A 12,083-nucleotide genomic window follows, 5' to 3' on the forward strand; every position below is an offset into this window, starting at 1 on the left:
AGGCTTGATTGGCCCCTGAAAATAGCTCACTCTTGCTTTAAGAAATTTCTAAAAATCTCTTTTGCTGACTTTATATCCCCAGAAATTTTTTGTAACTAGATTGAAAACTTAATGTAAGTAAATGGTAACCTTTACGTAAAAGTAAGCTTTTCTTTCTTTTATTTTTTGCAATATGTTTCTGTAAATTTTTATGATCCAGAGAAGAGCCAGAAACTCTTTGGGAAAGTTTGATCCCATTCGGAGGACATGAAATTTTCTGAGAATTACAGTGTATCACATGAATCCACTAAGAATCTTACTAAATACCTGGTTCATTTTTCGCATTAAGGCTAAAATCGCGTGTTTAAAAGTCAGGGAGCAGGATTGGTTAGGGCCAGAGAGATGAACTAGGAAGGGGCTAAAAGACGGTAACGTGAATTTTGAAAAAAAGTTGTGGAAATTCCAAGAAAAGGAACTCAATGAAAATTTCGATGATAGTCTCTTGTGTGAAGAGCTTTTTACAGAAATACTCTAAAGCTTCTGCAAAAGCTCAGACAATTGTCTATGTGAGGCATTTTCTTCTTGGTACGATTGATGAGAGAAGTTCTGTGAGATGTGAGTAGGTGTGAAAAATGGGAAAATAGAGAGAATAAGAGAGACCAAAATGAGAGAGAGAGAGAGAGCTTAAATGTGAAATTTGTGCTTTGCGCCGCCGTGGCCGCCAAAAGGCGCCGTTGAGTTTACCAATAATGCCGCCGCCCCTAAAAATTTTACCCGAATCTACCATTTTCAAGGGAAATGAATGAATGACGTCATTCACACACCATCGATTGTCGATTTGAGCACACGCTTTTGGATTTTTGCGCGTTTGCCATTCCATGGGTTTTTTGCACTATATTCAGGGCTTTTTTTGCACTTTGTTTTGGGTGGAAGAGCTTTCTTTATCATTTTATTTGGAGCTTTTTTTTTCAGCTGCAGCCAATAGGTTCAATTTCCACACCGAAAAGGGTGTTATTTCGCTCCCATTTTGTGGTGTTTTCGCATCGTTTCTCCCCAGTTTTTCCCTCCCCCAGAAAAAAGCATTGTTGGGGAGCAAATTGATGCAGATATTGAGGGGGTGGCTTTTTTCTTTCAAACGGGCGGGGTGTTGTCGATGAACTTTTGCATTATATGGAGTTTTTATTGCCATATAACCCTTTCTTCTTGTGAATGTATCTTTAAATTTGAAATTCATAGGGTTAAGGCACCCAATACTACCCTTGCCTGATTACTCACTATTTTCAGTACTAAGAAAAAATAGGGTAGAATTACCTTTTTTTGCCAAGAGGGTAACTGTGAACTTTAAAATATATAAAAAGGTAATATTTACACCAATTTCGTATCAATATCGTAAGGGTAAAATTATCATTAGCGAAATGTTATTTTAAGTAAAGTTTATAAAATATACTAATATTTTATTTTTGGAGTAATTCATAAAAAAGGGATGGCAAACAATCCCAGGCTTTGCAAAGTGCTCGAACTCGTAATTTGCTATATCTCAAAAGTACTTTCGCAACATTTACCGTTCACCAGTTCACAACTGATTTAAACCGATTCATGTATCACTCAAAACATTGCCCAAAATGCCCAAAATACTTTAGGAGTAATATAATTAAATTTCGGGTAAAAAATCATTATCGATTGTAGACCGATTCACTACCCCTTCATAACCGATTACATCCGGTTCAGGCTTGTCAGATATTTTAAGACCTTTCCAACGAGCTCAAATATTAAGCCCTTTAATTGAGAAATACGCGCTCCAGAGCCTTTTTAACGTCTGACTTTGAAAAATCGTTATTAGGCATTTCTCAATGATATTTTCGTATAAGGACAAAATTACCGCCTCTACAACCTTTAAAATATATCCAAAAATGAAAAAAATCGCCCAATGCATTTTGGAACAGTCTCAAAAAGCATAACTGGTAGGGGAAATTAGAGGAACAAGCGCTTGGCAACTTTTTATATGGAGCCGAGGGGTAACTCATTTCGGGGAACTCGAGCCAATCTGGCTGGGGAACCCATACATTTTTTCCAGGAAACCCGGGGAACCTATACATTTTTTTGGGAACTCGAGCCAATCTGATTGATTATGAGTTACCCCTTGTATGGAGCTATTTGAAGCCAATTCCTAAATTAATCTCAGACTCAGCTCACAGTGTTTCGAGGAAAAATTTATTTAAACAAAAATTTAGTATAATTATCCCTCCATACGGAAAGGTATCTTATAATACGGAAAAACTTCTCACTTTTTAAATATTTAGCATAACTGTAGCGAGTGCAAAAAAAATTCCCATATAAATTTAAATCGAAGTATGAGAAAGTGACTTCAAATTTAAGGCAACTTGCCAGGGGGTTGGAGAGGAATGTTAATGGTTCCAGGGTCAACTTTTGGAGGGGTTTCTCAAAGGTCCCAAGTCTGTATCTCTAAACGTTTGGGCTCAAGGCGTGATAACAGCCAGATGGACAGACGGTCTCGTCTCGTCCAAAAAGACTTTCAAAACCTTTCCAAAATAGGCAATGATTTCAGATATTACGTCGTCCTAATAGTCGGTGAGTCTTTTCTTAGGGTTAAAATCCTTTCAGTCTTGATTTTCCGGATATGGCGGCTGAAGGAACAGCTCAAATCGAATTTTGTGCAATTTTTGCTTAATTTTTGGTTTTTCGGTTTTGGACCAAGATGGACAAATTCGACAGCCATCGGGTGAAGTACCAAAAATATCATGTAGGATGTCGAACATATGAGATCATATGAATTCTTTGAGATCTAGACTAACATGATATTTCTTTGAGGCGGTGCTATAATTTGATAACCATTTGTCTGATTCAATTTCTGTGAAATTCTGGAACTTATCATTTGAAAGAAGGCTGATTCAAGATACATTCGAGATTTTTTTCTGACTCAGCGTTAATAATAAAAAAAATTATTGATTAGGGGAAACTAGGGCAGCACCGAGCATGGGGTAGCATCAAACAATGATTTTTATTTATAAACTACTTGGATTATGACGAACATTTCTTCAGTGGACAAGCATCCTTATAGTATCTTTGAATTCGTACAAGTCTCGTGCTCTCAAGTATCCATTTAAAACATCGTACTGTTTGGTACTACATCGTATTCTGTGGTGCCCCTGTTTCCCTTGTTGGGTAATAAGTTTGAAGTAGCCTTGAGTTCTATCCATCTGACATGGGGTAAATAAGTGGCTTTCAGAGTGAACCACGAGCGGCTATCGGAAAAATAGTACCGACCTGGAGCTAAAAATCGGTAGATCGGCATTATTTTGCTGAGAAACCGACAGATCGGCACAATATTTTCAGAAATTGGCATATCGGCATCATTTTTGGAAAAATTCGACAGATCAACACTCCAGTGAACCGTGTGCGGCACATTTACCTACCCCTTGCCATCTGAGCATTATGTTCAGAACACACTTACGACTTAAGCCGAGATACGGCTTAACGTAATTATAATTTACTCTGCACACTGAGGCTTAAACCGAGAGACGGCTTATTCGGAAACTAATGGAATTTGGTCTAAATCATTATTTTGATTATGATTACGTTAAGCTGTCTCTCGGCTTAAGTCGAAGATGTGTTCAACACATAAGTCGTCTTTTAACCTCACTTAAAATTGTACAAAAAGCTATGAACGTTAAAAAGGAGGTGCCCTGACCCTATACAAATTGGATATGTTCTGTAGAGTCAAAAGTGTAATCCTGGGAAATTTCAGAGAGCTATGTTGGAGCATTTTTCTCCGTAATATCTTTGGGGTGTGTTTGTGTGTTTGGAGATGAATTTTCATGAATGGACAGACGCTGTGGTTTCGGGTGTATTTGTCCCTGGGTGTGGAATGTTTTGGATTTGAGAATGACGCAAATCTAACCATGAAAACACAGACACATTTTGAGGTATGATCCACCCACGAGTATTTCCCTCAATTCCCACCCCCGTTCCACCCATGATCCCCATAGCACCCGTGTATTTTGGCTCTGAGAGGGAGGCAAAAGAGAGCATCAACCATCCCTGAGACTCATTATTCAATTGACGTGTGAATGACAGTAATTAGTGGTAAATATTTGCTATTGATTGTGCGGCAGAGTCCGCGGAATCAAAATAGCAAAATTGCGCCAATGCGAAGATGTGATTGACGTCAGACGTGCCGATTTCTCAATTGTATGTGCGCCAGAGGGTGGATTGTTTTTTTTCTCCTTGCTCTAGTCATTGGGCGAAAGGGGGTTGATGACAGAAAAAAAAACTGCCTCCCTTCATGCAATTATGCTCAAGTTCCTTTCGTCATTTTCCATTGTTGATTGGTGATCAAAATGCAAATTTTGCGCACACGAGATTATGCCCTTTTCTTTTATGTCACTCTGGCAGGGAGCCAGGGATGATTCACACATTCAGCGCCTCTCTGGACCAGGATGGTCCACGGGTAAGGGGTGCAACATAAAACATTTTGATGGTCAGACAAAAATAAAACTTGGTATATTTAATGGGAAATAAATAAACGACGAATAGGGTAATACTTGGAATTTAGAGCAAGTTAGTTGATTTTATTATTTTTTTTTATTTTTTAAAAATCTTTTTAATCAGTATTTTCGATTATAAGAAAATTGTAGCTCGAGCTAAAAAGGATTAATAAAAATTGTTAAAATGGCAATTGCTCAGGGTATACAGTAGACTCTCGCTAATTCGGCTCTTTTAAGATCGGGCAGCGGTTACATTTGAAAAAAGTTTGTTGTCATTTTTCAAGTTGGATTATGATTATCAAGTGAATCAAATATGCTCAAATTTGGCATGGTATTTCTTAGTTTTGATGTGATTTTGCATTATTGAGGGATTTTCATGCAATTTACGTTATATATGAGTGTGTAAACTCAATATCTATATGCACATGAATAAAAAATCGTTGCATTTCAAAAAGTTTGTCGCCCGAATTTCTGTCTAATTCGGCTGACATTTCGGTCCCATATGCCCGAATTTGAGAGAGTCTACTGTATGGCAGTTCATCCAGTTTAAAAAAAAGTTGAAGTAGGGTTTTTGGATAGACATAAGGGGCTCAAAAAGGGCCTAGGTGTCTGTTCTCCATATAATCTATCTATCTATCTAACCTCAAGTATCGTGACACTTAAGCCCTACACAGACTTACGCTTAAAGTCGAGAGACGGCTTAGTGGGAAATTGATAGGAATGGAGTCTATTTATTGTTTTAATTATAATTACGTTAAGCCGTCTCTCGGCTTAAGCCGTAGGTCTGTCCAGTACATTATTGACAACGATTTTTAATAGTTACTTTGGCATAATTCTATATAGAGTAAATTGAAAATAAATAAATGTAAATTTATAAACTTAAAAAACCCTAACAAGTGTCCGATATAAGAAACATAATCTCAGTAATTACGAACCGCTTACATTATGCCAATTTTTACTGCTCAAACTCCATGGAGAGAGCAGTGAACATAATTTACAAGTACAGGATTGCCCTGAGAGATTTCACTGCAAATCTAAAGAACCTATCACTGTTGACACAAATTAAGACAGCCCCTTTAAAGAGACAGCCTTAAATGTGTGTGAGTGAATTTTATAAGGGGACAAATTGTAATTTATTTGTGTTGTTTGTTATTTATTATTTATTTATTTAGTATTTTAGCCTTTTTAGAAATGGTTCTTGGTCATATTAAGCAGAAGGGCTTTAGACCTACAAAAGGGTAAGGGGGGGAACAAAAAAAAAACAAATTAAGACAATGTAGACATTAAACAATATTTCAAAAATATCGAAGAATATATAAGGGAAGAGTACCCCAGATCGGAATGTTAAGAGACATGCTGGATATTTACTTGAAAATACAAGCCTCAAAATACTAATTGGTATCTTTGTGTGTGCTAATCGGTATATTAGTGATCCATTTAACTATATCTTTGCATTCGAATTTAAAATTTTTTAGAATAAATTCATAAAAAATAGATAAAATTGCAACTATGTACTCTGTACCTCGGATCGTCACGAATTTAATATGGTATCTCACGGAAAATTAGATTTATAAATTAAATCTGAACTAATGCACTGCGCTTTTGTGAGAGTTAAATGGTAAAAAGTAGCTAATAGTTTTTAAAATTCATTTGAATTGGTGCAAGAATATGGTTAAGAATAACCTGACGATCCGAGGAATACTCCCGACGATCGCTGGTTCTCTTCCCTTATTTAGAAGGAAAAAGTAATTATTAGGGTGCAATCACCACTTCTCGCTAGTACCCCACTTTTCGCCACTTATATTGAAATCGCTATTTTTCACGATTTGTCAAATAAATGAGCCGCAAAGTTCTTTGTATTTTTATTGCTGCTACGTATAGAGTAAAAAAAAATAATTATTCTTTTTGAATTTACGATTTTGAACATTTTTTAGAGTAATATTTTAAGCAATTGCATCGAATCCAATATTTCTTACCAAATATACCAAGTGTCAAATTTGTGTCAAATTTGAGTTATCTTGTGATAAGGGTTCAAAAGTTATAATAAAATTAATTCCTCTTTTCCTAAACATGGCGATAAGTGGTTACTCCACCCTAATTATTTAAAGACAATTTCCTAATTTTAAGGTGTCCGAAATAATGGTCCATTCTCCTATACTGACATTAGTCTTTTTTCATTTTTGGAGGTTGGTTGGATAGACGAACATTTCGTTAATATACAACAATAATGGGAAATTTTTTGAATGGGAAAGTAATTTTTCAATGACTCACCTCTTGGCTCGAGAGCAATAGCGAGGAAATTTAAGTAAATGAAGAGGCCAAGAAGGGGTGAAGCATGGATGATATTAAAAAGAGTGTGTATAGAAATGAGAGGCGAAGAACAAAACTCGAGGCTCCAGTACTTATGGCGCCACTTTTCCTCAAATAAATATATATTTCACCATATTCGACAGCCAAAAATTTGAGGGGGGTACCCCTTCCTGAACTTTGGCTACTTCTTCATCTTTTTTTTTCCTTGCCATTTCTTGTGATGATTGAGTCAGAGGTTTTCATTCTTTAACCTTTTCTTCGTGGGATTTTTGTCGCTATGTCATGACATGGCATATTTTATACCCCGCCCCCCTTTCTGCACATGGTGATTTTCTAGCCCACCCCCAACTGTGATTCTTCATGCACTTTGGGGAGTGGAAGAAGTAGCAGTCTGAGCTTCTGCAATATCTCCATACGATGCAGAAGCATTTTTCAAAGTGAACCAACTATATGAGAGATGTGGCAACAACTTAATGCACACCATGGATTTGTTCATTTGACTCGTGGAGATGGGGTTGTGAAATATTTTTATAAACACGAGGATGATACCAAAAAGCTGTCGCATTATGAGCTCTTTTTTATTATATGTATATATCTCCTCTGAATTTTATACATGTTATTATTATTGCTGCAGTTGACAGAATGATATTGAGTGATACGACAAGACTTTGGCACGTTTCTTGGTGCCATTTCTTGGTCGGGCTTGGAGATTGTCTGGTTGAGGGAAGGGAGAATCCTTGTCTCTCACTGGGATTCGAGAAAATGGGGCAAAGCTCTGATTTAAAATGCCTCACAATCTAACATTAGATTTCTTTTTCTAGAAGATATCTCTTGTCTTTCCAAGGGATTTTTGTGTAAACACAAACTGGTTAGAGCATGGTGTTACTTTTGCATATTTATTTAAATGTTCATATTTTGATCCCTTGAGGGATAAGGCCAAGGATAATACTTAAATTTACACAGTCTTTTTAAAATTTTAAATACTTAAACTTTTCTTATTTTCTTTCTATTTCGGTCGCATTTATAAATTATGTCCCGTAGGAGAGTTCTGTAAAAATATGACAATGTCATATGACAAATTTTCTGTGTAAATTTGTAAAAAAAATAGTTACGAATATTCATTAAAAGCAGCTCTATGAAGATCTTAGTATTTGGTATAAATTGCATTTTTGAGTAATTATCCAGAATTTGCCACGTCAATAAATGTAGTTTTGTTACATGGCATTGTCATTCTGTTACAGAATACCCCTTCTAACCGGTTTTGATGATAAATGTGTCAAAAATATAATAAATGACTTATCAGGAGAAAATAATGGTGGTTATAATTAAATAATTTTTCACTATTAAATAATTTTCCAATCTTCAGCAACACATAGTTCGATTTTGATGATTGAGATATCGGTAGAAAAGTCTTCAAGTTTTCTATGACTTACATATAAAGAACATTTTTAGGGGTTTCATGATGGTATAAATTAATGATTTAAAACCTGACAGCTATGGATAAGCTAGTCTGTTAAAATCCAAGTCACTATCTCAAACCGTTTGGCTTGTATGTCAAGTGATGCACAGATGCACAGGCGAAAAATACGGGACATCATTTGTCAAAAGTCGTCTAATTTGAATCATAGCCAAACGGCTATAAATATAGACTTGATGTCCTAGGGGAACGTCCTATACAGCTAGTTCAATAAGAGCGTAATCAGTCTAATGTGCAGAAAAAAATATTTTTAATGATTTTCAAGTAGGGGAAAGTGTCCGAATAGCGTCAAGCTTTGAATATTTGATTTTTTCTTTTTTTTCTTAACTAGAAATTCTATTCTCTTCCCCAAGATTAATTTATTTCATATAGTTACAAAGAATACACAACGACAGAGGTGCCATCTTGGCTCACAAAAAATAGAATGAAGTTATGTTATTATTATTATAGTTATATGATATAGCCAATGAGGCTATTTATGTTGATTAGGGGAAACTGGGGCACCACCAAACACGGGGTAGCACCAAACACTAATTTTTATTTCTTAACTACTTGGACTATCTCAACCATTTTTTCAGTAGATAAGCATCCCTATAGTGCCTATAAATTCCTATAGGTCTTGTCCTCTGAAGTCGAATAACTGGATTAAAAAATCTCAGTGTTTGGTACTAGTCTGTGTTTGATGGTGCCCCAGTTTCCCCTATGCTCTTATTTATCTGAATTTATAGGAAAAGAAATCTAATGATACTATTTCAATGAAAAATGAAAAGAGAAAAACTTTCTCCGGAACATTATTTTTAGTACATGTCTGTTCTCTTATGATTATGTGTTATCGATTACTTTTGATTTGGTTCCTATCACGACTGTTTGGTGGTCTTAGAACACGATTATGACTGGAGAAAATACTCAAGATAGAAACCAATACAGAGAAAAGTCGATAACGTATACATACACGACACAGCCATGTACTAAAAACATATTTAGAAGATTAATTTTATTATTGAAATAGCACCATTATTTATTCCTATTAAGGACAGAAACTTTCCATGTCCATCACCGTCTTTTCCTAGTTTCTGATGTCATAAACAAACTATTTATTATCATTAGGGAAAGGTGGCTAGCTTCCTAACGTACCATCTTCAAATAGTGCATTTTTCGCATGTTTTAGTACTCTTATGCTTAATTTGGTAATTATTTTGAATTATTTAAAGCCACATCAGTCTCTGAATAATCTGCATTTGGTATAATTCATTTGGATATTCAGCCTAGATTCGAAGTTAATCATGCCGAATCTTACAATGCACAGCGATTTCTTGTGCCACTGATAGTTCTCAAGGATTTCTGCCCCAAAATGAGGTAGCAGAAAATTCTAGAGCCCTGCCCACCAAAAAGATGATTAGAATATGTCTTCTGATGGAGAAGCATCCTGCAGAAGAATTGTGTGATTCATCCCAAAAATGTTGGAGAGTATCTTTTGTGTTGGCTGGAAAGAAAAGATGAATGATGGGGTGTGTGGGATGTGTAATTTAAATCTCATCGTCTCTTAATTATCTTACGCCAAGAGATGATTATCTTCATATGTTGCCCCATGTGCATTTTCCAAAAGAAAATCCCTATCAAAATTCGCCAATGGAATGCAAATCAATTGGATTGAAATTAGACGATGGAGAAGGATTGTGGCTAATGTCTTGTCGATGTTTGGCTTGGGAAAATCCCTTTTATTGCTCGAATTCTTTAGAAATGGTTATATATATTCATCGACCTTACATCTGCTAGTCACCATTGCTGACTATTGCTGGCGTCAGGTTGTCCATTGCATCATGGGGTAATTTTGACCGTATTCGTGATTATTTTCTTCTATCGATTTCTCAAAATTCAAAAATAAAGGGAGTATTTAAAGCGTGTTTTTCAGTCGATTGAGGAAAGTATGAGTTTCCTGGAAAGGTCTTGGAATTCTAGACTAGTCTCAAATGTTCTAAATCGATTATTGATATTCTTAAAAAGGATAGAATTGTAATGCCTCCGGCACGACTTTTAGATCAGGAAAATTTCATAGACAAAATTCATATCCCTTTCTTTCTTTAAAGTTTTGTATATATCTATCCTATTCTATCGCAGTTTTCTTCTTTTTCTTTTAAACATCACGCCAAATTAAATTTAATTCAGTACAACTTTGAGACGGAAAGAGTGCGATAAACTTATGCATTTTTTTAGAAAGTAAAGGACGTGAATTTAGATTTCATGAAATTTTCCTGACCTAAAAGGTATGCCGGAACCATAAAGAACTTTTCCCAAAAATTTGACCACTTCATCGAAAAACAATTAGTGCGAAATTGATTTTTAGGGCATAGCATTAAAGTCACATTCGGGCATTCTGCAAAGTTGGAACACTTTGCCACCTCCTTTTTTTGAGGAGGTCGAATGTGTGGGATTTTTAGCGGATGTGACTGGCACATTGCCAAATTCCTGACCATTTTTGCGGGCTGTGAAATGTCTTAAAGATTGGGACGGGAAGGAAAAGAGTTTAGCCGCCGATAAGCCTCGTATTACACATTCGACTGATGACGTCATGGTTGTGAATTTTTATGTAAATTCCAGTCACTTCCATATCGAATTTCGCTTTTTCCTCTATCCCTTTCCCATTTAGCATAAAATGATACTGTGAATTTCTAATCTTACTCTTCTTTTTTCTCCTGACTTCATCACCCCGTCCGCCTTTGGCCTGGAAAATAAATCAGACGATATGGGTTTGCATTTTGTGTCGGAAGAAGCAGGAGCTTCTGTCGAAGACTGGTCAGTGGATTCACAAGAACACTGTGGCAGATGGATTGCTGAGGAATCGTATGGAATCAGATATGGCACATGTGAGTATCTTTAGAATCAAATTTACTGTGAATAGGGGTATTGACATCTTAAGCAGGAACATTTTCAGATGGGCCTCGATCCACACGATCCTTCGGATAAACGCCCAAAGCTAGAGAGGGCACGTAGTGCTGCAGAGAAGGAGAATCTTCCGCTACAGCGATCTGGAAGTATGTTGAGGCGTCAATATTCACAGCAGGAGCAGCCTACGCATAGGATGGGAGACAGTGCGGCAGATCTCATAAGTCCCGGACAGCGACGTATGCAGCCACAATATCCGGGCATGCAGCCCTATCCCGGACAGCAGGCATATGGGATGCAGCAGCAGCCCATGGGCTCCATGATGGGCCATCAGTCGCAATCGCAGCAGCCTATGCAATCGCAACAGGCGATGCAGATGCAATCACAGCCGGGAATGTATCCCGAGGATGATCCTCGATTTTACCAGGTTTGTGCATTTTCACAGTATGAACAATACGACAATTGGTGACCCAATTACCAGTCCATTTAGCTACTAAACCTAAATGGACTGGCAAATACTTTCCCTAATCTCTTTTAAAATAAAATTCGAGGAAGGCCTTTAGGCTTCGCACACGGTCTAGCTTCATACACTTCACATTGTCCCTTAATTCTTTTAATGAATCTGAGCATGACGTTTTGCTCTGGAGTTTGGACACCAACGCTAAGACGGCGGTAGACGCTGAAAATTACACGGGATCTCGTTCAAATGAAACTGTTACTTCGAAAGCATTGTTGATGAATAAATTTATCTATCTTTCTATGGCAATATATTTTAACAGCTAGTTTTAAGATAGATTCATTAAAGGAATATGGGAAAGATATGAAGTATCCGAAGCCAGAGTGTGCGAAGCTTGAAAGCTTTCCCCTAACTGAATTTGGTAATCTAATTCGGGGTTTATTACCTTAATCCGTGTTACTAATCAAATCAA

General features: G+C 36.6%; 1 protein-coding gene across 14 annotated transcripts in view; it reads left to right on the plus strand.

Moving 5' to 3' along the window:
* The window catches only part of LOC129799265 (regulating synaptic membrane exocytosis protein 2), a 92,585-nt gene that overhangs the window by 19,976 nt on the left and 60,526 nt on the right, over positions 1-12,083 (plus strand). For 13 of the 14 annotated variants that reach the window (XM_055843000.1, XM_055843008.1, XM_055843011.1 and 10 more), the window contains exons 4-5: positions 11,010-11,135; positions 11,192-11,581. In XM_055843000.1, the coding sequence (XP_055698975.1) occupies positions 11,010-11,135; positions 11,192-11,581 (516 nt within the window). The remainder of the gene's footprint in view (positions 1-11,009; positions 11,136-11,191; positions 11,582-12,083) is intronic. The other variant, XM_055842998.1, reaches the window with a different exon arrangement.

This window comes from Phlebotomus papatasi, chromosome 1 (assembly GCF_024763615.1).
Source record: "Phlebotomus papatasi isolate M1 chromosome 1, Ppap_2.1, whole genome shotgun sequence".
Classification (NCBI taxonomy): domain Eukaryota; kingdom Metazoa; phylum Arthropoda; class Insecta; order Diptera; family Psychodidae; genus Phlebotomus; species Phlebotomus papatasi.